The sequence below is a fragment of the Aulonocara sp. 'chitande type north' Nkhata Bay genome, linkage group LG7 (genome assembly GCF_057382095.1).
Source record: "Aulonocara sp. 'chitande type north' Nkhata Bay isolate Kocher_YH1m ecotype deep benthic linkage group LG7, A_spYH_male_GT1.1, whole genome shotgun sequence".
In the NCBI taxonomy this organism is placed as follows: Eukaryota; Metazoa; Chordata; class Actinopteri; order Cichliformes; family Cichlidae; genus Aulonocara; species Aulonocara sp. 'chitande type north' Nkhata Bay.
Window position 1 is genome coordinate 42,180,992 of NC_141350.1, and position 24,616 is coordinate 42,205,607.

The 24,616-nt window shown below is 39.4% G+C and overlaps 1 protein-coding gene across 1 annotated transcript in view; it reads right to left on the minus strand.

Annotated features, from left to right (window-relative positions):
- Positions 1-24,616, minus strand: part of LOC147325787 (transmembrane protein 132C-like) — a 183,562-nt gene that overhangs the window by 104,586 nt on the left and 54,360 nt on the right. The window contains exon 3 of the mRNA XM_086300485.1: positions 12,120-13,041. Coding sequence (XP_086156611.1) covers positions 12,120-13,041 — 922 coding nt within the window. The remainder of the gene's footprint in view (positions 1-12,119; positions 13,042-24,616) is intronic.

Below are 24,616 nucleotides of genomic sequence, written 5' to 3' on the forward strand. Positions count from 1 at the left end.
GTGTTACAGCTGTCAAGTCTGTGGAATCAAACTTTCAAAGTAAATTCCTACAAAAAACATCAAGGATAAACAAGTGATTAAAAGGCCAAGCTTATGATTGTCTGAGAGAGACAGAAAAAGAGAGACACATCCCCTCACAGTTAGCTGGCAGAGCTTATTCTGCCTGTACTGCCTCACTACCTAATCTCACACTGTTTGTCATCCCCTCTAGTCCTATATATATCATCTTCAACTCAGACTGCAAAAACTGGAGTTGTACAAGTTGTAGCAAAAAAATATTGCCTGAAGATGTTAGCAACTGCAGGATAAGTAAAGGAATTGCAGCAGTAGATAAAAAAAAGAAACTAAAGAAAAGAGTAATCCTTCATGACAACCTCGGCTGCTTCTTTACAGGGACATTTTGTTGTTACAACATATTTATGATCACATGTGTTGAGCTATGTTCCCATTGGATCAAACACAGTGTAAGAAAATTCATCCAGACGCTATCCAGATTTGATTTGACTGAGATTTTAGTTGCCAAGGCTCATTCTGTATTGCACAGCACACACAGAACATAGCTGCCACAATGACAGCTAAATCAAGAAAAGTGTATTTGTGGCAATTCTGAATATTTGGGGTTTAATCACATGAGCTGTTTCTGGATTAATACATCATTACTCACTGTTAATGAATACAGTCTAAACAATTCTATAGCATTCAAATGTTATCTGTCAACCATGCTTCAGCTGACTGATGATGAAAAAACTAGCATCATGGCTGGAGAAAGATGCTGGCAATATTGTTCAGAGATATATTCAGCTCTATATTATTTTTTGGGTGAATAGCAATACATCATATATGTTTAAGCATCTTCTAAATGTTCAGTTCTAAAGGTTTTTTTTTAATAAAGCAGACTGAGTCAGGATTCCCATATGTATTTGAAAGTCTACTGTTTTCCCCCATTATGCAAAAGTTTATCCAGCGTTTAACGGAAAGTTGCTGAAGTTTATTTTATGTATTATGATGTCACATACTACAGTAATTAGTGCAAATTAACACACGAGGTCGATGCATCATATTTGCATTCCCTGTACATCGGGTTGCCGCCTCCGCTCTGTGCTCAGATACTGTATTTCACTTTTGAACTCCAAAAAGTAATTCTGAAACTTTGTGAACAATGTGAAGCTAACTCTCACTACAAGGGATTTTTAATATTTTATTTGTGGATAGTGTGAATCAATTAGGGAAAACCTTTTTTTAGTAACAGTTAAATGTGAGAAACTCTACCAATTATTGTTTTGTTTTTCTTTTACTTCTCTTTTTTTAAGACGTACTTTCTAATAGAGGCCTTGCAGAGACATGAAAAACTGTGCATCTTAAACCAACATCAAATATTTACACAAAATCTGAAGCTGACATTTTAAAAATGTATAATAAAAAATATAAATTTTACTGTAGTGTAAGTATATTATCTTTTTATTGTTTACTTTATGACCCATCCTAATGTTAGTTTATATGTGTTTTTTTTAACTTTTAAATACTATTCAATTATAACTGTAGTAAGAACATAAGCCTAGGTATGAAGATTATCTAATGCACAACTTATGGGTTTATCATCAGGCCATTATTATTTGCCAATGTTATTTATTTGCTGGTATCTGCATTTATAGCAGCTGTTAAATTGAAATCAAAGTAAATAAAAGACAAGAGAAACAACCATCAACTATTTTATGACCACTGACCTTGCATAGTTTGCCTGTCAGAGGGCAGATCAAGTAGAGCATTAAAAATGAGGAAATTAATAAATACACATAGTAAATGTTGAGATAATCTGCTTATGTTTTGTGTGTCTGCAAAGGAAAATATATTGACTGTTATATTAGATTCTTAAATCATCAAATATCAATATTAGTATCGGTCTTAAAATAACACACAAAAGAAATCATATATTGGTCGGGCTTTGACAACGTCTCCAGAAATGTAGAGTATAAATATTAGCCAAACGCTTCTACTTAAATGCACTTTATTAACTCATTATCAGCAACGGTTATGAAGGCAGGAGCTTTAGTTTGCTGATCTGCAGCAAAGCTTTATACAACTCCAAGGAGGAAAGACAACAGCAATGACTGCAGAGAAACAGTCGTTACTGCTCATCAATCTGTCTGAGAAGGGTTATGAGGCCATTTTCAAGCACGTGTCGCGCTGAATGTTACAGCAGATCAGTATGGCTTTCACAGAAATCCATTCCTTGGAAACACACTACCTTTCAAAAGAAACAAGGGTGAAGGGAGAAGGCAAAAACAAAGAAGACAAATTCAAGAAAAGAGCAATGACAGAAAGTCATTATGTTAGAAATATAATGACTTAAATAGATTGCTATTTGATAATGGCGATAGCTTTGTTTTGCAACACCCTATAGAGAGTAAGATCTCCATAGTGAATCTCGCTGGATTTCTAATGCTGTATAACTTATTAATGAGTAGATGAGGTGCTGTCAAAGTAAATAACTTTGGCCAACGGGGCTAAATGTCAAAAAGGAGCTAGGTAAAGAAGACCAGACAGCTTTAAATACAATTAGTTTTTTATTCAAATTTCTGAAATTTCAAGTCGTGTCTATCTCAGACAGAATTCTGGGGTTTTCTCACAGTGTTTCAGCACAGAGCAGCTCAAAGAAGAGAAACATGTCAAATTCGGGGAAAGCAAGAAAAGGAGAACGTGTATCAGGAGAGAAAGGTTAAACAATACAAAGAAGAGAGGGAAACCAAGACAGAGCAGCAGATAAAATACAAGAAAGAGTACAGATAAGTATAGAAATGAAAATGGAAAAGAGACATACCTATCTTGGGTGACCTTTACCAGGAACTGAATCACGGTGGAAAGCAGTCAAGATAAGCTGAATACACTGAGGAGGACATCTTTATTCCTGCCTTTACTCCTGCTGATATTTCAGCAAACAATTGCCAAAAACAAACAGCCAAAGCACAAGACCTGTAAACCTGAACTGTATTAAAGATCAGAATCAGCTACACACAGCACTGAATCATTTCTGCGTAACGTCTGAGCAACAACAAACTGGCCTTAGCTAAATCAGCTGCTTCATTCACAGGGCAGCGATGAACCTGCCCTCTCTCACCTCCTAAGTCTTCAGAAAACAAAACTGCTCGTGCTGGCTGTTTGGCTGGCACAGCAGCTTGAAGGATCTCGTACTTATACCTTCACACTCTCAGATATTAGAAATTCATTTGCATTCATCAGCAACACCGCCCCCGAGGGGATCTGTGGAAATATGTTGAATTGTTTAGTCAAAATTACAATACAGCTGGGGCAATTTATCTTTTGAAAAGCCTGTTAATTTGTTCAGGAGGAAATAGTGTTTTCATTTGCATGTTGAATAAGGAGTAGCTGGAGAACCCTTTACCAACCTGTTACACCACTCTCTTCATGGCTAATGAGGCAGGGAGCAGTGAATTACTGATTCCACCGGGAACATTCAGCATGACAAACACACCATGACTTTACAGCTGGCAGAGAGAAGGTCCACATATGTATGTGTGTGGGTGTCACTATACATGTGTGCATGTATTTGTCTGCAAATAGGAGTGTAGATGTGAAAATTCATGCCGGTGTTGTTTTCTTTTCTTTTTTTAGCTGCTTGGATTAAAGCCTATAATTACATTCAAAATAATTACATTAGATTAGTTCAGATTAGATCAAACATAGCCAATTATATAATAAAGCAGAGGGAGTTAAATGCACACATAATATAGCCCTTGGTAAGAGTGCTAATTAAGTTGTGGAGCTAAAGTAACAGGACAGGCATCAATTTATGTGATCAAATTACAATCACTGTGCTACTTTAGAGGATAAAAACTTTTTCCAAGAGCTGTAACACTGAGATGCAAAAAACTATCTCAAGGACGCCAAAAGTGAATCTATGATTTATGTGAAGCATTAAAATCAAAATACAAGTTTTAAAGGAGTGAAAATTAGCGTTCTTTAAGACTAACTGATCTCGATATTACAAATATTTCATTTGAGAAATAAACTAGTCTGTAAGAATACACTAGATTATTAGCAACATGCCAAGCTTTACACACTTTTATGGAGATTAATTGTCGCAATACTCATACACTTACTCTAGAGCAGTAAATTCCAATATCTGGGACAGGGCCCCCTGGTGGGATGCAAAGGTACTGCAGGGATGAACACATAACATACGTGAGGCTAATTGGCTGAGAACACTGGAAATCAGTTGATTCTTTGTATACTTTTCTCAGCTTCAATCTGAGGCTTTAGGAGAAACACACCACCTTTTAGACACAAATAATTGTGTTATCATGACAAATTAACACTGTCTATCAAAGTTACAGGAAGGACTGATAACTTTGCTGCCTAGCTCCAACATTAGCATCATCCTGTTATTAACCATAGCCACTACCTTAGTGATAATGTGGCTATCAGATGTGCTCTCGCCAGATTAACATTCATAACTGTTTAATATTTTATTGTTGTTAAAAAGGGATCTTTAGCCCCCCTAAAGATCCCTTTACCACTTAAATTCCTTATTAAGTGGTGTTCAGCATTGTGATTGTCAACTACTGTTCATGTGTTTAGCTGCTAGTGAGGGGAGGGGCTTGTTGCCTGCCTGTCTACAGTAGAGCACCTAATCAAATAGCAATTTCGATGCTGATTAGCAACTATTACATTTTTGACAACCCTACTGACAATTGTGAAGACCTTCATGAACCAAAAGATAGAATAGTAACCCCTGTTTATCAAATATAAGCCTGCTGATTGTTTCTCAATTAAAAAGAAAATATACATTTTTGAGGGGAATTGAAGTCACTGTGACTTTGCTGGGAACAAATTTGAAAAAAAAAAAACCCTTCAAAAATCACCTTCACAACAATGGGATGGACAGCATGAAAACAGAATGCCTCCTGTCATAGCTGTCACTGGTGTGGAGGCATATAAACACTGATTCCAGCTGACAGCAGCACATTTAGGAGTAAATGCTATCTTGGGAGAGTCCCACAACTCTTTTGTCAAAAGTTAACTGGTGGAGGAAAAGGAGGACGGGTTAAAAAGGAGAGAAAGCGATAATGCGGAGAGGAAAGGAATAACCCTATAAATAGTTAATGATGTATCAGTGGCTGGGGGAAACACACCAAAGCTACTTGTAAAGTACGCTTCTCATAAACACCCACGGCCTGCATAGGCAAACATTGCTTCGAGCGAGAGGGAAGAAAAACCGCTTTGTTCAACATAGCAATTTAGGAAAAAAAAAAAAAAAAAAAAAAAAAAAAAAAACATAGCAATTTAAAATAAGGATCAACACAAACTCCAGCAACCCGCTGGTGATGCCGAACTTGAATTCACACCTTCACCATGGGCATTTCAAATCCTTAAAGGGTATTTAAAGAAAGTTTTGTATTATCAGAAAATCCAGCAGCTGGGAGAACACCACACTGAATAGCACCACAGGTTTTGTCCTGTAAGATAAAAGCAACGCACAACAAAGCAAATGCGAGATTAATCATCAGCATATGGATGTTCAGCTTGACATGCTGGTAGTCAAGTACTCTAAAGTAGCCTGTGATTTTTTTAAACACTTTGAGGCTTAATCTTTTGGTTGCTAATTAGGTATTTTGGCTGAATTTTAAGTCTTTGCTATCCCTATGGAAAAACATAAAAAAGATGAACTTCTGAACGGTTGGGGTGCAACACTGGTGCAAAAGAGGCACTAAAGGAAAAAATACCGCCTTTAAAGTTCCCATTTACACACATGCTGACAAATGTGATAAACACACACTGTGAGCGCTAATACTTCATGGGAGTTCATCATCACTGGAGTGAGAGAAAAAGCAATGAGGCTTTTTGGCAGATTTCCTGCTCACCCAGGGTTGACAAATTGCCAAGGCTCTCTGTCACAGCTCCACTTTGAGGCCACTAACCATTTCATCTGCCATGATTTAGATCTTGAATAAAAGTAGCTTGATGGAAATGCATATTCCTTACACCTTAATTTGCATCACGCAACATGCAGCAATTACAGTCTCTTTGAAAAGTCATTTGTATGAGACAAAGCTCAATGAATCAAGTACATTTTTGCTGCCACTGTGCAGATTCAACTCAGATTTATTCATTTATTTTTTTAAATCATGATAATTTTGAGTGCGAACACATGAAACAGTCTTCATAAGTAGCACAAATGTGTAATTAAGGTGTTATCCACTTCACTGCAAACAAACTCCTATATAAGCGCTGTGGGAAATCTAATATCCTTCAATTTAAGTTTGTAGGCACACAAGACAAACAAGCTGATTGTATAAAACACATCCATCACAGTTTTTGTAAAAAATTTTATCGTTTTTCCGGAGTTCTGTTCACTCAGAAGAAAACAGTGTCTCGTTCGCTGGAAGGTAAGTGTAAAATGCTTTGCTCTTTCAGTTTTCAGGAGCATCAATAAAATAAATCAAGCACAAAATCTGTTCAGAACAAAAAAAGAATATTAATCCAGGTGATATTCAAAGCATGCTTTTTTTGAGAGAAAGAAGTTATAATTTAAGGGTTTTTTGTCACTTCGAAACTGTGAATGTGCGTACTGCCAGGAAAGGCTTTTGTGTTTCTGTGCGTGGAGTGAAACTGTGGAACAGTTTGAGTGCAGAGCAATGTCCAAACATAAAGCAATTCAAAAAGAGTCATAAAGATACGATCTTCATGAGATAGAAAGAAATGGAAAATGATGAATATCAGTGAATGTCTCTGTTTAGAAAGTTGTTATTTGGTGCTTATTTGGATTGTACAGTTAACTTTTCAAAACTGGAGGTACCGGCTTTGTTGTGAGGAGGCAAAGTTATGGAGTTACAAAAACATATTGATATGATAATAATTAATATTTTATGTGGTGTATATATTATATTAGAAATATGTTCATTGTTATTACTGCAGATTATATCAGTAAGGAAGCTAAATAAATGTTAAGATAAGATCATCTTTATTAGTCCCACATGTGGGAAATTTGTTTTGTCACAGCAGAAAGTGGACAGTGCAAAGTTATACAGCAAAAATTAGAATACAATAAGAATAATATGCTGTACACAACTGTACAGAATAGAATCAAATAAAATACTATAAACAGTAGAATAAAATAGAATAAAATATAAAATAGGATAAAATAGAATACAAATGCTATATTCAACTGAGTAAAAATACAACTTTGTCAGAAAAGAGTATTGCACTTAGTCTTATTGCTCATGTGCGGGTTTGTGTGTGTTTGATCAGCTGCAAAAGTCTTTGTTGTAGAGTCTGACAGCAGTGGGGAGGAAAGACCATGTTAACTGATAATGGCAAAGGAGTGGGATTAAATAAGTGTGCACTTCTTCCCACTCCTTTTAGACATGTAAATAAATCAGAACAGGTGAAATGTATTTTCTTTTATTTTGTAAAGCATTTTCTTTGCTACATAATCTCCTGTATATTGTTTACATGATCAAAATAAGATTCACCCCCCCCCCCCCCACACACACACACACACACCCACACACACAGAAAACTTTAACATAAATGTGCTTTTTAAAGATTTCAAGTTGTTGTGGAGTCAGTAGTTGTTTAAAGTGAAATTAGCATTTGCATTGAAGCAGTGCAATATATTTACCCTTTGAAAGCCTACTTGAAGTAGGCATTTTCCTTCCTTCATCTCAATTCTGGTAAAACTGACATTCCAGACAGTTTTTCTAAGGGGGTCAGTCAGTATATCAGCCCCCACAACCTTGAAACTCACATCTCAAAGCTCATCCAATCTTGTTTCCGTCACCTAAGAAATATTGCAAATATCAAACCTTTGCTGTCATTCAATCATCTGGTATTTTTAGTTCACACTTTAATTTTCTCCCACCTCGATTATTGTAATTCCCAGCACGTGCATCAGTCAGTCCTCCATAGCCAGTTTCCAATTAGTGCAGAACGCAGCAGCAAGACTGCTGACAAAAACTAGCCAGCGGTCAAATATTACACCTGTTCTTGCATCCCTTCACTGGCTCCCAGTGAAACTACAAATCCACTTTGAAATTCTGTTACTAACACATACAGCTCTATATAGACAGGGCCCTGCTTATATAGCAGTGCTTCTGAGACTTTATCATAGCACCCGGCATCTCTGATCCTCTAACCAGGGTCCCCTAACTGTCCCTCGCTCTGATTTTAAAACCAGAGGGGATCGCTTTTGAGGTTGTTGCGCCTACACTGTGGAACAGCTTTCCTTAGTCAATCAGGTCAGCTGACTCTGATATTTGTTCTGATAAAAACTCATTTTTACAGGTTAGTTTTCCCTTAATCTTTTCCCCTTTATTTTCAGCCATAGTTTGTCACTATTTGTATGCGTTGGAATGAATAACTGACCATATGGTTGATTATGTGTCAGTATGTTTGAACACGTACACGAGGGGTCGGCAACCTTTCTGATGATGAGTGCCATCTAAAATTTCCTCAGAAGTCAGTGTGCCATATGATTGCATTAGCAATAAATTTAATAACGCTCTATATCAACAGTTACACACTATATAGAACAACTTTATAGAATTATATTTGTTCGCAGATGTTGGCAACTATCAGCGAATAGTTATCAGCTATTTTGAAACAACAAAAAATAAACACTTTTTATCCATAACAAGAACTCCACAACAGAAAATGCAAATGCTATTTATGGTCTCCTCACAACAATGATAAGAAAAATAAACTGGGCCAATATGGCATGTTTGTTGATACAGGGATACACATGTTAATGTGATGTCTGGTCTCCCACTCAGAGACACAGGTCTCTAAGTGTCCAGCATTCAGACGGCTACCTGAGGACACTATTCATGTGGGAGAAAATCTGCTCACACAGATATGTAGAGCCAAATATTGTCAATAAGGCCTCTGCAATGTTCTGAAGACAGTTAAACTTGTCAGGTAGTGATGTCCAGCAGGTGAAAATGCAAACTCCATGAACACGCACAGCTATGGATACCAGCTGCGTTCGTAGTTCTGCAAACTTTGACCCCCACAGAGTCGAGCTTTTCAGTTCGGTCAGCTGCATTTCGATGTCCTCTGAGTTCAGCCAGTTAATACAAGACAAATCCAGCTGCTCATTAAGCCTTTCTGGTTTGATCAGAAAAGAAAACATTGGTCCATACATTGGTCCATACACCTGAAAGTCCTGAAAACACATTGTGACTTCTGTCATACTTCTGGATGTATCCGTGTATTTACGTGGTGCTGATGCTGCGCTGAGCGGACAGCTCCTGAATCATGTTGGAATGTGGGAATTTCAACATCGCTTGAAAAAGGTGCCAGCTAGCAATGTCCCTCTCATGAGGCTAAGTGATTTTTAGCCAACTACAAGTTGAATCTGGTAGTTGGAGTTGTCAGCTAAGATACCATCATTACGAAGTGGCACAACTAATGTGTCTATGTGAGCTAATTTGCAATGTTCACCGCTGGCACGGCCATTTATTTTTTAATGCACCTTCTCAGATTAATTCACTGCGTGTAGTGCCCAGGGCTGGACTGGGACAAAAAAAATCGGCCCGGGCATTTTGACTAGAGACTGGTCGCCCAGGTATTATAGGAAAAGCCATAAAGCCTTTGAATGAAAACGAACGCTGTGACAGTGATGTACAGTCCTGTTGATATATGTATGATCTCTATACATTTTACATCAGATGAAAACTTTGGTTGTGAGATTCAGATAATTATTTACTTAAAGCCAGACATTTTAAATGAGAATAAGAAAGAAAAATATTTCTTAGTGCCCCCCTTTCCCTGTTAATGCCCCACCTGGCCCCTGGCAAAACTTTGCTAGACCCGACCCTGCACAGTTACCAGCTGTCAGCTACTTAGAAAAGGATCCTGGTGTTATTCCCTTCAACTCATTCATGTCACCTAAAAGGTAAACCTGTTTGTCCATCACCTTTTCAGCTCTGATGATTCAGTAACATCAGGACATCTCCTGGTTTCATCTTCATGTTTCCCTCTCACCAGATAACCAAACCGGTATCACGCAGCTTTTACAGCTGTGGTTCCCGCAAACATCAACTGATACTAGAAATTAATAATAAATAAATTCTAACAACAGCTGATCAAGCTTAAACGTGCTGCTGTTGTTTACCGCGACGTCCGCCGGTTTCCTCTTTCTGGCGCAAAGTGGGTGATAAACAAACAAGAGAGAAAAGCCGATCAGCTGACCATTGATCAGTTTCATGATCATATGAGCTGTTCGCACTAAAGTAAAAAGCACCATCACTTCATGCGGATACCCTTTCGGCACCAGCTGCGGTCGCAAGGCTGGAGCCGAACAAAAGCACCCTGATAACGACTGTGTTTAGTCTGTTCCTTCCCATTCCATGCAAGGCCACCTGGGTTGGCTGGAAGACTGTTTACTTAGCCTAGCAGGGCGAAGGACACTGTCTCAGCTGAACTCTGGACACGCACACACATACATATACACTGATATGCACACACTCATCCCCCCTCCCTTTCCAAACGCCTTTGATGCTTGTTCCCTCCTGGGAACACGGCGGGTCTGAGCCCGCACTGGAATGGTAGCGCTGGGCAGGATGGCTGCTGTGTTTTCTTCGGATTACTCCTCACCCCCCACCCGACCCTGTGGCTTGTCACGTGTTCCATAATGTTGTGCTGTGGACATTTATGTGCTTTCTTGTGCAGAGGAGTTTTTCTGTTTCCCGTTCTCATGCTGTCCTCCCAGGAGCCCAGCATGAGTAGAGGTCTCTTTTTTATCTCTTGTACTTTCCCATTGTAGTGTATATTTCAGTGTTTTTTTTCTGTAACGCTACCGATCTCCGACCTGTATCCCCATGTGATGTCTGTGTTGTGTGTGTAAGGTCGGGGGGGGTCCTATTTTACTGCAGGACAACCTGCACGTGATTGATTGATTGATTGCTTGATGAAGTAGCAACAGGAAAGGGAGGAGAGAGAATGAGAGAAGAAGAGGCAGCTGTGCAGCGTAAAGGTGCAGAATAATATAGAAACTCTCTCATGCTAGCTAGTACGCAGTACGAGTTATTCTAATTGACTGTAAAAAGTCAGCACAACGAAAATACACTACACCTGAACTTGGTTTATACCTGAGCCAGATAGACTGCAGGCCATATCTTCTTACCTGAAGTTCAGTTCACCTGACACTCGGTCCGGCGGCCGTCTCCTCCTCCTGCCTCCCCTTTCTCTCATCCACCTGCTGGCCTCTGTGGAAGCTTCGCCATAGCCACCACCAAACAACTGACTTAAATTTACACATCTGGCCAATCCACCACCTTTCATTGTTTATGCCTTTACAAAAAAAAAAAAAAAATCATCGGCCCATAAAAAAGAAAAATCACCATCGATGGCCAGTCCAGCTATGGTCGTGCCATCAGTTAATCATGGCATACGTGACCAGGGTTGCCAAGCCCTGGCGTACACTATCTTCAATATGTAGCTTTTATTCAAACTGTGAAGTGCTTTGTAACTCTGTTTCAAAAAGTGTTACATAAAAAAGTTATAAATTTCATTTACTTATTTATGTTTAACTTTTTACATTTTTTTACTGATATGTACTGAGGTCTCAAAACTTGTCATCAAGCGTAAAGCGCAGGTCGTCATCTTTATGGGGAAAAGAGCTTTTCCAGACCATAGTTTCTGGCCAAAGGAAATATGATAATTACGCTTCACCTTTTCTCCCTGTAGAATATGGTTTCATGAACAAGAGCGCACATTTATCTGCGTAATATAACTACTCAGACAGTACACTGTTTTAGAAACAATAATATTTTGTTATTTTGCAAGATTAGTTCTACCCTGTCTGATGCTTTTTACAGTGTGACAATGACCAAGAACTTCTTAAGAAAAGTTTTATAAGCTTAAGCACAATTTCAAACATGGATAAATTGTAAATGTTGTATATTATCGAAGGGTTGGATGTTTAGTGTTCTCAAAGGGTTTTATATATCATTTGTTCTTTTTATAAAATTCAAATGAAACCCTTCTTTTCAACTGTGTGCATTTCAAACAATTTCTGTTTGAATTGGAGAATGGAGAATGAGAAAACATTAGTACAGCTGCAAAGTAAACTGCGTTCTCCCTGGAGGAGGTTGACTCACCTGAGGGTGAAAATTTGTACTGAAGAAAGAGCAGATAGAGCCAGAAAAGTTGAGACTGTTTCTCGCTGCCGAATGGGTTTGGAGGGTGCCATCACCACAAAGTTATTGTCTAGTTTCAGCTCCAACAGTGGCTGAAACAGTCTGACACTTCCAATGCGCTGCATAGGGGTATGCCCTGCAAAGTACCCTAACGGCCTCGGCTGGTCTGTGAGGACAGAGCTGCCCTTTCTTGAATCCTCTGAAGTGCAGTCTCCGTTATCTGTGGTTTGAACCATATAGTAGAGCTCCACCGGAGTGCCTTGAGCTTCCTCGGAGACCTTCTGCCTACCAGGCCTGACAGTAGGTGGGCTGAACCAGCTGGCCAGGGGCTCCAGCTCGGCAACACATATCCCCAGATCGCCTTTTAGCTTGCATGCTCCACGCACCTCTTGAGTCTCATGAAAGGCAAACATCCTGATACAGGGTAGCTTGTGGATGGTGCTGTAATCATCCCAGTCCCTGCCTGCAATATAGAACAGCACTTGAACTTTCGGCCAGCTAGGGTGAATCCTCTCGCTGATAATGTAAGTGTGCACCTTCCAGTTGAATGTAAAGAGAGGCGATGCCGACACTGATGTTGTTGAGGATGAAGTGAAAGAGGGTGTGCTAAAGGGCCCTGGCGAAGTCTGTAGCAGCTCCAGGGGGACAGGCTGCTGGACAGACAGTGGTCCATAGCTAGCATTGACAAAGGGCATCTGCCGGGCCTGGTGGATGAAAAAGGACTCAGTGCGAGCCTGGAGGCTGGAGTTCCTCATTAAGTCCTGGTTTGCCTCCTGTAAAAAGAACGCTGACTCTGCATTGAGGATCCGGTAGCTGACAGGTAGATATATTGGTGTGGGGCCAAGCCTCTGCAAACCCTCCAGGATCACCTTGGTGTCCACGACTGAAACAAAAACATAAAATGACAATAACCTGTTAGCCTTTATTTCACAGACTGGAAAAAATCTCTACCAGGGATCTAGTAGCTGTGAAAGTAAGCTTCATTTTGCAAATTGTATCAGTAAAATCAAATTGAGGTGTGAAATCTAAAACCTTAATGAGAAAATTTGGATGAAATAATTCAGAAAAGGGAAGCCAACACTTCATATTTTACATAACATTTGCATGCATTGCCTGCAACCTGAGGCAATCATATCTACAGTCAGTTCCAGCAGTGAATGTTAAATGGTGTGTTGGAGACATTTCCATATGATATCACTTTCATGAGCCACTGCTCTTATTTGGAAGAATTTGCTCGACACAATCCAAAACACTTACGTCTTTCTCAGTCACTTGCTTATCAGGCTTGTTCATGTTCCCTCCTGCTTTCAATCCTTTTCATTATGGTGCGCTAACTCAATCTCCCACCCCACCCCCACTCTCCTTTAATTTCTCCGTCCTGTTATTTTAACTTTCATACATTGTCATCTTCTTGTTTCCGGCACTCCTGAATGTTATTCCAACATTTTCATTTTCATATTTCACATATATCAGATATGGAAAGTTGAAGTCTTCCAAACTGAAAATATTTGAATATTTGGTACGTAGATGTGCCATAGATAAAAAACAAAGAGTGAACAACTTTGTGATAATGGATAGTATTGGAGAAACGTTGGAGAACAGCTGGGTTAACCAAAGAAGAAAACAGCTGTTTGCCTTTGTCAGCTTATGTGACATATGGTTTTTGGATGAACCCTACTTTGTATATATCTACAGAATATTTCACATCTTTGGAAAAGCATGGCTCTGTCATATGTTTGTGCTCAGTATGTGCTTGGTTTTGGTGACAAAACCCTTTCGATTTCAAAAGATGCAAAGGCGTTCATCTCTTTCAGTATTACTCTTTATTCTCGTTGTTTGGCTAAACATGCTCTTAAATCGGGCCTCACATGCCCCTAAAACCTATGGCGTTATTTTTGTGCCACTATTCTGAGCTCACCTAAAAAAAAATTGAGCGCATGTAAAAAAAAGTTTGCAGGTGCAAGTGTTGCATTTTGAGGAGAAATTTATTTTGAGCGAAGAAAAGCTGAATTTGAGTGAACAAAATTCATTATTTTACGTGCGCTCAATTTTTTTTTTACTTGCGCTCAGAATAGTGGCACAAAAATAACACCATAAAACCTGCTTCCATCTCTCCCTCTCCTCATTCTGCAGACCTGACCCCCACCCTCTTCTCTTCACCATCAGTGCACTGATGGAGTTGCCCATGAGAGTCCATTGATTTTCTGTCCTGGACCCTGCATGCTGTGGGAGATGTGGCATGGCCCAAAAAGCAATGACAAGCTTGCCAGACGAACAGCACCAGACAGAAGAGCAACACTTCAGAAACAGTGCAGTAAAGGGTTAAACTAGCTTCCCAAAACCTTACATGAAATGATGAGGGAGGGAGTTTGGGGGTAGGGGGATTATTCTTCCTTGAAGAAATGTTATTGTCATATGCACAGTAAAAATAAACACAGCATTTTACACTGCAAAATGAAATTCTTATTTTAAATAAGCCTTAAAGATAAAGGTAAACCAGGCAAGTGTTGTGAATAAACACAATTTACCTGAATTTGTTCAGCTAATGTACCCCACTGTGAATCGTTCCCTGTTGCTTCTCTCCTCTCGCACCAGCAGCAGTGTATCTTGAGTCTGGAGAAGTGAAAGCTGCAACTACACAGCTCTGTTTTTCCAACTTAGCCGCATACTATGCAGTACTGCAGGTGGACACTGCAGGTGTCACAGGTGTTAACCTCATAAGCAGCACTGTCTCTAACATCTTTCCTGACTGTATAAAAGGCCCCAAAGTTCATATAATAGTTTTACTGGTGTTTATAAGTTTATATAAGTTCATCTTTGATATCTCCACTACACTGACAGTCACCCAACTCCCACGTGGACTGCTGTATTCATCCATCCTTTTTTTCCCCTACAGTGAAATGTCTATTGTTCGTTTTTAAACAAATCCATAAGTGAATGATTTATAATATTCCCGGTCTTTAACTTCTTTCACATTACACCTGAGCTACAATTTAGCATATACCTTCAGATTACCTATTTAAAACTTATAGTTAAGCAACTGTTTATGCAAGAGCTGCCCCATTAAAAAACTACCAATTTCTAGGCTGTGCAAGCTACTTTAATGAGCTGTAGATAAAATCTAAAGGTAGGCATCCTCTAGCTGCCAAATAAGTGTTAACATTTACACCTTTAAATTGGGCGGCAGGGAAAAATCGAGCTTTCACATTTGTATTTAACCTTGCATAGGTTGTTTCAAATAACACAGCAAAAAAATTATGAGCCTGTTTAAGGGTTATTGATAAACCAGGAGGCCCTCTATCCCCTCATTTCTACCTCTATATCTACTAATCTGTTTCAAAGTCATGCATTATGTTGTGAGAAAAGTTAAAAATGTTTCTACAATATGTCAAGGACTTTCACTGTTATGTATCTGTATAATTTATTTATCTGTTGCCTTTGGCTGTTGGTTAGTTAACTACCAGTTCCATCTAGCCTAACCCCCTGGGAACTTACACCATCGGACCGGGAATCACAACAGTTTGGTCTGTTGTGGCATTATTGAAATGCAGGTCAGGATTTGTACTGAAAAGTCAGTGGCAAAAAAATAAAAAATCAGCAATCAAGCACACGGCTTCCATTTTAATCTGAAATAATTAAGTATTGTTCTAAATATTGCTTGTGCCACCACCCCAGCTAAATAAAATTGTGTTTGCTGCCTAAATAACAAACACCCACACAGCTGAAGCTAATTACAGGCGTCTTTCTTCTTTATAATCATATGCATTAATAGTAAAATGTCTGCCTCTGATAAATGAAAAAGAATAAGAATAAGAATGAATCATAAATATGAATTAGTTTTCTAAGCAGTCGCTTTCATGTTTGTATTCATGTGGCACACCTTCAAGCTAATCACACCTTAAAATTAGTCACCCTCTGTGTGCCGAGACAGCGTACAGTCAGTGACTGCTGCTGCATAGCTTTTACTCAGAAAACTGTGTTTGCGAGTGACAAAACTGAGACCGTGGTCAAGGGGCGAGCCGGCCCTTAGTCGGTGCTGGATCACGCTTACAGCCGAGTGAAAGGATTTTCCTGTCTATCCTTTTCTCTGGGGGATGTGACACACTGTCCTAGTTTCCACTTACTATGACACAGATGAAACTAAATACAACAGGAAAAAAAATGCTGTAATTTGTAACTTGAGATTTAGAATATGTCCCTTTCTATGACACCAAGAGGACATCGTAAACAGAGAGGCAAAGTCAGTGTGATTTGTAGCCTTGAGTTGCCCTTGGATTTCATGTAAGCAGCACTGTACTTGTAAATCATGTCTGTAGGACTGTTTCTGCAAATGAAAAAGGGAATGATTTGTGTAGATAGCTTAACTCCATGTGCTAAATCCTGGCTGTAAACTCTACAGGAGTAATTTTGGGCACTGCCAATCCCTCAGGATGTGGCCTGAGGAATCTGATCACATATCAAACAAACAGCTGAACCAGACCTCATCATTAGACAGATGTGAAACTTGGGATTTACTGACTTGATGTTATATACATGCAGTATGAGGCAAAAGGCCTATGGCAGCAATGGGAATGGAGATTAAAATGTTTTTTTCCCATATCATTTCACACCATGCAGCAAGCAACTTCTAAAATAAACCCCAACATGGTACTGACGCATTCGTGTCCCCAAGACAGACATGTGTGGCTCCAAATCAAACCGTTTCTTATAATCACCTGTTTTTATCCCTGGCGACCTAAGTAGAACTTCACCCAAGAAATATAAGCCCTTCATCTCCCTTCAGCCTCCCTCCTACTCCTCCTCCTCTCATCCTATCTTTATCCTCCACCATGTGTGCATCTTGCAACCACTCCCTGATCAAACATATTAGGCTGGCCAACTTCAGTAAGTCACTAATCAAACAGCATTTTTTTTAATGAGATTTATAAATGGAGACTGAGGTAAGAGGTAGGAAAACCCGAACAGCAACAAAGATTGGAATGGGGCAGGGCAAGAGGGTGGTGGTGGTGCACTGTTTGTGTTAAGAAAAGTAAAAAATTACAGCAAGAACATTACAGGATGGGCCGCATGCCTTTATTATGATACTCTGATTACAATTTTGTTTTTTGTAAATCTAGCACAACATTGTTCTCACCTCCTTTAGAAGCACCTACAAAGGTTTAATGCCTCCCAACCTGCTGATGCTACTCTCCCAGACTAATGTTTCACAGAAATGAAAACAATTAGTGGTCACTGACAAAACTGGCATGTAAAATCTAAGGTCTCCAATCATATAACTGTGCCCATGGGAACAGAAAGTCCTGTAGGTGATCTCCTGACGCTGCTCTAATTTATAAACAAACACGTAGATAGCTCATTTCAATAAAGAGCAGCATTCTTAAAGGGACAGTGAAATTAAATGGTCCATGATGATGGGATGAGATGAGGCTGCACTATATCTGCTAACAAAATATCAATAAGAGACAATTGAAGAAGAATCTGGTACAAAAGTAGAGTCTTCTGGTAAAAAGACTGCTTGTGAAAACTGCAGTCTGTTACACCATATAAAGCTGAAATGAGTGTATAACTGCGGACATGTGACAAACATTATTTAGCATCAGATATAGAACCAGCCCAGTGTTAATGAAGTTACTGTTACCGCGCCAAGCGCACCCCTCTTTAATTTTTTTGCAGCGGTCTGAGGCTGCAGTCATTTATTAAAGTCAATAAAATATATTGTAACATTCACACACTGATCTAACACTTCAAGTCTGCTTCAGTCTCATTAATTGCTGCATTCTGACCAATATTTTAATCTGACAACAGACCTGATACCAGGGAAAAGATGTTTTTTCATTGAGGAGCTTTCTCTGTGTATAAATGTGACTAAATTCCTGGCACACTGCAAACCTCATCTCTGTAAAGAAACCCGGCTGCCTATAAAAAAAGAAGCAACCTTCTATGCATTTCGTAATGGGATTCTCCTCTTCTCTCTGACGCTCGGCTCAGTCCAGTTAAGTTAGGCTCTGTTTTATCAAAATGCTAGTTTTACTGAAGACAAGAAGCATGTAGGATTCATCTTTAAACATGCAGGGTGGAGGAGTCAGTGAAGAGTTACAGGACATGGCCAAAGCTTTCACAGTGCACGGACAGCTCTGAGCCATCAACTCGCACCAATTATATGCTCTTTCTGATAAACTCTACCCTTCTCATTCTAAATAAATGAATTTTCCTATTGGCAGATATCTCAGCTACACTGGGCACATAATACATGATTTTTTTCCAGGCATTACATTCAGGACAACTTGGAGTAAACAGTGGTGCAACCTTTGTAAATCATATTTGTGTGATTCATTTACATACTCTCCTCCCAGAATTTTGCACTCTGAAAAGGAAACTTATAGTAAGTAAGATTACCTGCATCCACGTCTATCAGTTGGAAAACTGCCCCTGCTTTAGTAAATACCTACAGAAGCTTTTTAATGCCAAAAGAGGATTTCACGATGGCACGAACGGTTAGTAAATCCAGTCCTAAATCTGATCTAATTCCCTGTTTAGCTCAAACGGTTCTGCTTTAGTACATGATGGGTTCTAAAATGTCCTAAGACAATGTTATCATCAAAAGACCACAAGAGCCAGTCTTTTTTTCAGCATGTTTATTAATGGCATCAAGCTCAAGTCCTGTTTAAACAACACTTAAAAATTACCAAGGTGTGTGTCTCACCCATGTAGCAGCTATCAACATTAGATTAATACACAGGTGAATGTAAACCCAAATAAAAACCCTATCCCACAAAGCAAAATTGGTATGGCCCACACAATGGCCCACACATGGCCCACATACCGCAAAGAATGATGGCCCTTTGGTGGCCCAGATCTGGTTTGCCAGATGAGGCCCACACATGGGCCAGCACAAGGCCAGTTGCAGACACACTATGTGGTCCTGTGCTGGCCCAGAACAGTTTCAGCTCTGGCCCCAGATGTCAGCCTAATGTGTACCTTAATCAAGCCATGTAATAACAACATGTGCCGGAAGATAATAGTGCAAAAGTAACATGACAAAACTCTATTCAGACAGTGAATGGACTGATTCTTTTATACCGCTCCTCTACTGTCTGGGATTACTGAAAGTGCTCTATCCAACTATTTGGGTCTTCTAACTAAAATAGGAAAATAGGAACATAAACAGTGCCATCATTGCCAGACCTGGCCCACATCTGGTTGACATACACCCTGCCATGACACCAGTCAGTCAGAAGTGCCAGGTTGATGCCAGATCCGGGCCAGACCTGCTTGCTATGTGGGATGTTTGTATAACAACTGCATTAAATCTTTAGGAAGCTCACTAACAGTTTAGCCACTATACCTGAAATGTCTCAGCAAACACTTTCATTAAGTGTCATTCAGACATTTGTGTTGTCACACCACTATGTCAACGTCTACAGACAGACTTTTAAAGTATTTTTTTAAGACACACATGTTTATTTTTCAAGGTACACACAGAATAACTCAAAATTATGAGTTACCGTGGGTGCACTCTCTACAACTCCAACCTCTGCTTTCTTGTAAGTGGCAGGCAACCGGAGCTGTGGCTTTTCAGCATGTGTGTGTGTCTCTCAGGTCCGAGTGCACTACCGAATAAGAAGGGAAGTGGATTAGAACGTTCACAGCAGGCGTGCAAATTGCTCCACCTGGCACTAGTCCCTGAATCACTGTGCCCCACCTTTCCCTCTCCAGCTGGCTAAAACTACACCCCACCACATGTCTTGGGATGAACTGTATTCAGCTGAATGATGATCAATTAATTTTTATCTCAAGTGCAATCCTTAAGTCAAGAATGTCTTCTCTTCCACTTGATGAACAAATATTTCCTTTTTTAAACTGCTTATGCTGGGCTTACACTGTGCAATTTTTGACCCATTTTGAGCCGATTTTTGAGTCATGCGACCGTTTTGGCGATCGGCCCGATTTTGGCCTTCATCGTGCGTCGTGCATCGTGTAGTATACGTGGGGTAACGAGAAGCGATTAACACCTCACGACCAGCTCCCGATCATCAATTGCTTGGTCGTGAGGGTGTCACCGCAGTTTCTCACACTGCGCACGCGCAAACACAAATGTCAGTGAAAAAGACGGCGCAGCACGGCAGTGCAGCGTGTGATCTGGACACAAGCGATGGAGGCACAACTTGTAGAACTTTGGAAAGCTCATCCGAGCCTTTTCGATGTGGCATCACAAAATTATCGCGACCACAACAACTGTGAAAATAGTTGGATTTACAATGCTGCTCAATCACAGCTGCCTGATCAATGTTTTTCATTAGCAATTTAGCAAAGTTGATGGTGGTGGTGTGCGTGTCTGTGTGAGTGAAAGACAGAGAGGGAGAGCGAGCGACAGAATTTCTGTTATAACCTTCATTTTATGGACGCACAGTGTGAGCACTCAGGTCGCATCAGAGCATCGAGCCGTATAGTGTGAGACCCTGCATCGTGTCCTATGAACTTCTAACCCCTGCGAGTCAATCGTACAGTTTGAGCAGGAGCTGAATCGCGCGACTGAAAAAATCGCACAGTGTCTGCCCAGCATTATTCAACTCGGGGGCTCAGAGGTGCTTAAGCCTGGGAGACTCTTGTAATGTGATTTCAGCCACTCTTAAAGTGAAGCATTTAAATTAACTACTGGTGGTAATTAACTAGTTAGTACTCTACACTATTGTACATTCAGAGTTCCTGAATAACATTTTATTAAGAGACAAAAGCTATTGTTTACACTGGCTAAAATTAGGCCTTGCCTGAGGATAATTGAAGTGTATTAAAATCCTTGCGTCTCAGTAATTGTATTACTTCAAATGTATGAATACTTCATTGAACTATTTACAAGTAATAATGCTGCCTGCATTTTCTGCAGCTGTGGGGCAGGTTTAATATTAATCAGGACGGTATAGGTGATGCCGAGATTTATAATTATGTGATGTTGTCCTGAAGAAGGAGAGGGAGGTCAAGATGATAGCCAGTAAACAGGAGGTCAGAATGAGGTCAGAATGAGGCAGGTAATGAGTGATTTAAAAAGACGGTATTTAAGGTTGCATGTCATCATACCAAAAATACAGAAAAAATATTACTACTACTTGCCCATGTACCCCTACTGATACTGTCTTGTAATATTGTAAAGCTTTTAATGATGTTTTCGCTGCTGCCTGTAAAGACAGCATTATAGCATTATTTTCTTAACCTTGTGGGTTAGCAAATAATCATGAGGGCCAAAGACGCTGGAAATCTGCCATCACTTTGATGAAAGTGATGATCGCTGGACAAGCAACACCATAGCTGGAAAGGCACTGACCTGTGACTGTATATAAAGGATTGTAAAATGGAATAAAGTTCCTGCTGAGCTGCATAGACTTTGTGTTGTCACTGTGTGACAAAGCACCGGCAATGCATTTTTCTAAATAACAGATCAATGGAGTAGTGGCAGTAGTCACAAAAAGACACTAAAACAACACGTGTTCATTTATTGCCATAAACAATAGACAATAGAAAATTCTGACTGTATTATATAAATGCAGAGCTGCAAGTCAACCCCAAAGGCTCAACGGTATATTTTAGCCAGCTTGTTTTAAGGTGTAAGCATTATTGTTAAGAGAGCAGGGAAAATAAATAGCTTCAATTTTTCACTGACAACCTTGTTCAATTACTGAGGCACCTTAAGAGGTCTAGTTGCCTATAAAAGCGTGAAGAGCTTGTCTTGTCTGATGAGTCTGGGGTGCACAAGATGACCTCCTTGGCAACCTGACCAGAAAAGTGACTGAAGATTTCAGAGGGTGTAAACTATAGGAGACACAGGAGCCTCTCCTGAGACTCTGAAGAGACTTGTGATTGCCATTAAGACGCACTTCCAAAATCTACCAGATGTAAGAGGCGATTTTCAGCCGTTACCATGGGTTCCACACATTAACTTTCAGTTCTGAGGATGACAAATAGGAAAGCCCAGGAGAGACAATTCAAACCAAACTGTTTTAAGGTTAGACTGATTTCACAGGATATTTTGCAAACATTTGCCAAGAAACTAGACCATGCAAAGCTCGTCAGCTGTCTTCTTACTTGGAAAAGACTTCAACAGAAAATATCAATCCAAATGCCTATAATGCCATAATATCTTTTCCTTTTATATTAATGGCGGAGATATGAGTCACCCCAGCCTTGACTTTCAAGCTTTCAGACCAAATCCAACCTTATTGTATTATTTTAATATAGTGAAAGGAAAGGTAAGGACTAACAATGCAAAAATGCTCATTTGTTTTTCCATTCTTATTTTTTCAATGAATAGTCTAAGAAAAACAGATGATGCATTTAGACAATTGGGCTACGCCTTTAATGTCGGTCTTCACTGTATAGATTTGTATTGGAAATAACTGCATTTCAACTACTCACTGAGCATTGTTGCAAATAGGGCTGCCACGATTAGTCGACTAGTCACGGTTACGTCGACTATCAAAATCGTCGACGACTAATTTAATAGTCGACGCATCGTTTGAAGCTTTGTAAGATCCCAAAAGACGCAGGAATAAGTAGCAGGATTTAAGAGTGCAATAACGGACTGAAACAGAAGATGGCAGCACTGCATGTACAAGGATGCCAGCTGCCGTTAAACCCCGAAGAAGAAGAAACCGTGTCCCAGAATTCGTAGCGCGGCCCTGCTCAGTTGTCAACAATGGCGGCAGCTAGTTAGTTTTAATAGTACTCTTATTATTCTTTCTGGGTCACAAAATAAACGTTTAACATATTTTCAGGTGAGAATGTAGCTGTGTAAACCTCAAATATCTGCTCAGTTTATCAAGACACCACATATTTTCAAAAGCGCTCCGAAGTTTTTGGAGACGTCTGTTACCCACTAGCTCGATAGCTAGCCGGGGTTCAAGGCTCACTAGAGCCGGTGAGAACACCGGACTCCCGGCAAATCGTTTTCAAACCCACCGCCGTCTTTCGCTACTCAGGTTAAATATATATGAGTCACTTAGATAACTTAAAAATTATATTGTTTGGCTTTTTTCAGTATTTTATTTGTTCCTCAGTAAATTGGTTTGGCTGAGATTAAAGTTATAGTCTTTACACGACTGAATAAACATCAAGTAGACAATTGATTATCAGAAGTGTGAGACACTCGAGAATATACTCCGGTGTCCTGTTATATTTTAGATAGCAAGGAGCAGACGGCTGAGTTTATTAAACTCCACCGAAACAATTTGCAAATTTAATTTAAATTCAATAAACTATCATCTTGTTTTTATTTTTAGTTAGCACATACCTGAAACACTTAAAGCTGTAAGCTAATGATAGTTATATAAGAGCAGATGCATGCTGGTGCAATAAACTGTACGTTTTACGTCGAATTGATGCATGATCTGACTAGTCGACTATCAAAATAATTATACAAAAATGTATAAATAAATGATTTAGGTGTAATTATGTTTAGTGTTAAAAATATATCTTCAAAGTCCACTTTTAAACAAATCTGTCAAACAAACCACAGTCGAGCTTTTCAGAGAACTCTACAAGAAATGCAAAAAGAAAATCTGAGGACCTATTCAAAATTTCTGAGAAACAAAAAACAGTCTTTAAAAAAAACAACCCAAAAACAAATAAAAAACCAACAATATGTTATTTTGATGGTTGCTAATGGTGTTGCTCACTTTTGCATCAGGTGGTGCCCACATTTTTACTTTACTGATTATGGTGTTTTGAAGAAGATGGCACATCTTGTTTTTCCTCTTCTAATACTGACATTTAAAAAGCTTTTGAAATCCCAAATTTTCATAAGTCCACAAGGTAAAACATTAGGACGTGATCTTTACATGGCATTTCCTTTGGTTAAACATTTGCTCTATGTGCACTGTAGAGAAACTGCTTAAGGGACCTCGAAGTCACTATCAATGGACCTACTGTCGGTCAGCATGAGAAGTAACTTTCATATTCTCAGCCACAGAACAATGAAATCTTAAAAAAAAGGTATTTTCGAGCTCATGGAGGGCTGGATATAAATGTCAGCTGCTCCTCAGATAGAGAAAATGCCACTGGCAAAGTCAAGAAGTTTAAACCTTATCAAAGACAGCTTCTGATAAAGCCTTATGAACACATAAAGGGGAGAAATAGGCTGAATGTGTCCAAAACCACTAAGCAGCACACCACTTAAGTAACACTAAGTTACTGGAGAAAGGTATTTCAGTTGTTATAAACGAGTGTTATGCTATTACAACACCCAACCGCTCAAAAAGCTACATAAATGCATCATCACCCCATAATTTATTTGTTTATTCCTCAAAACAATCACCTAATTTACAAATGCCTATTTTTTTACAGCCACAAAGAAAAAAAGTTTGCCATCTTCCATTCACTGCTGGCTACTAGATATAAAGCTAAGCTCCATAGCAATATAATCCCCTGGTTAGAGAAATGACATGGATGATATGTCAACAAAATCCAAA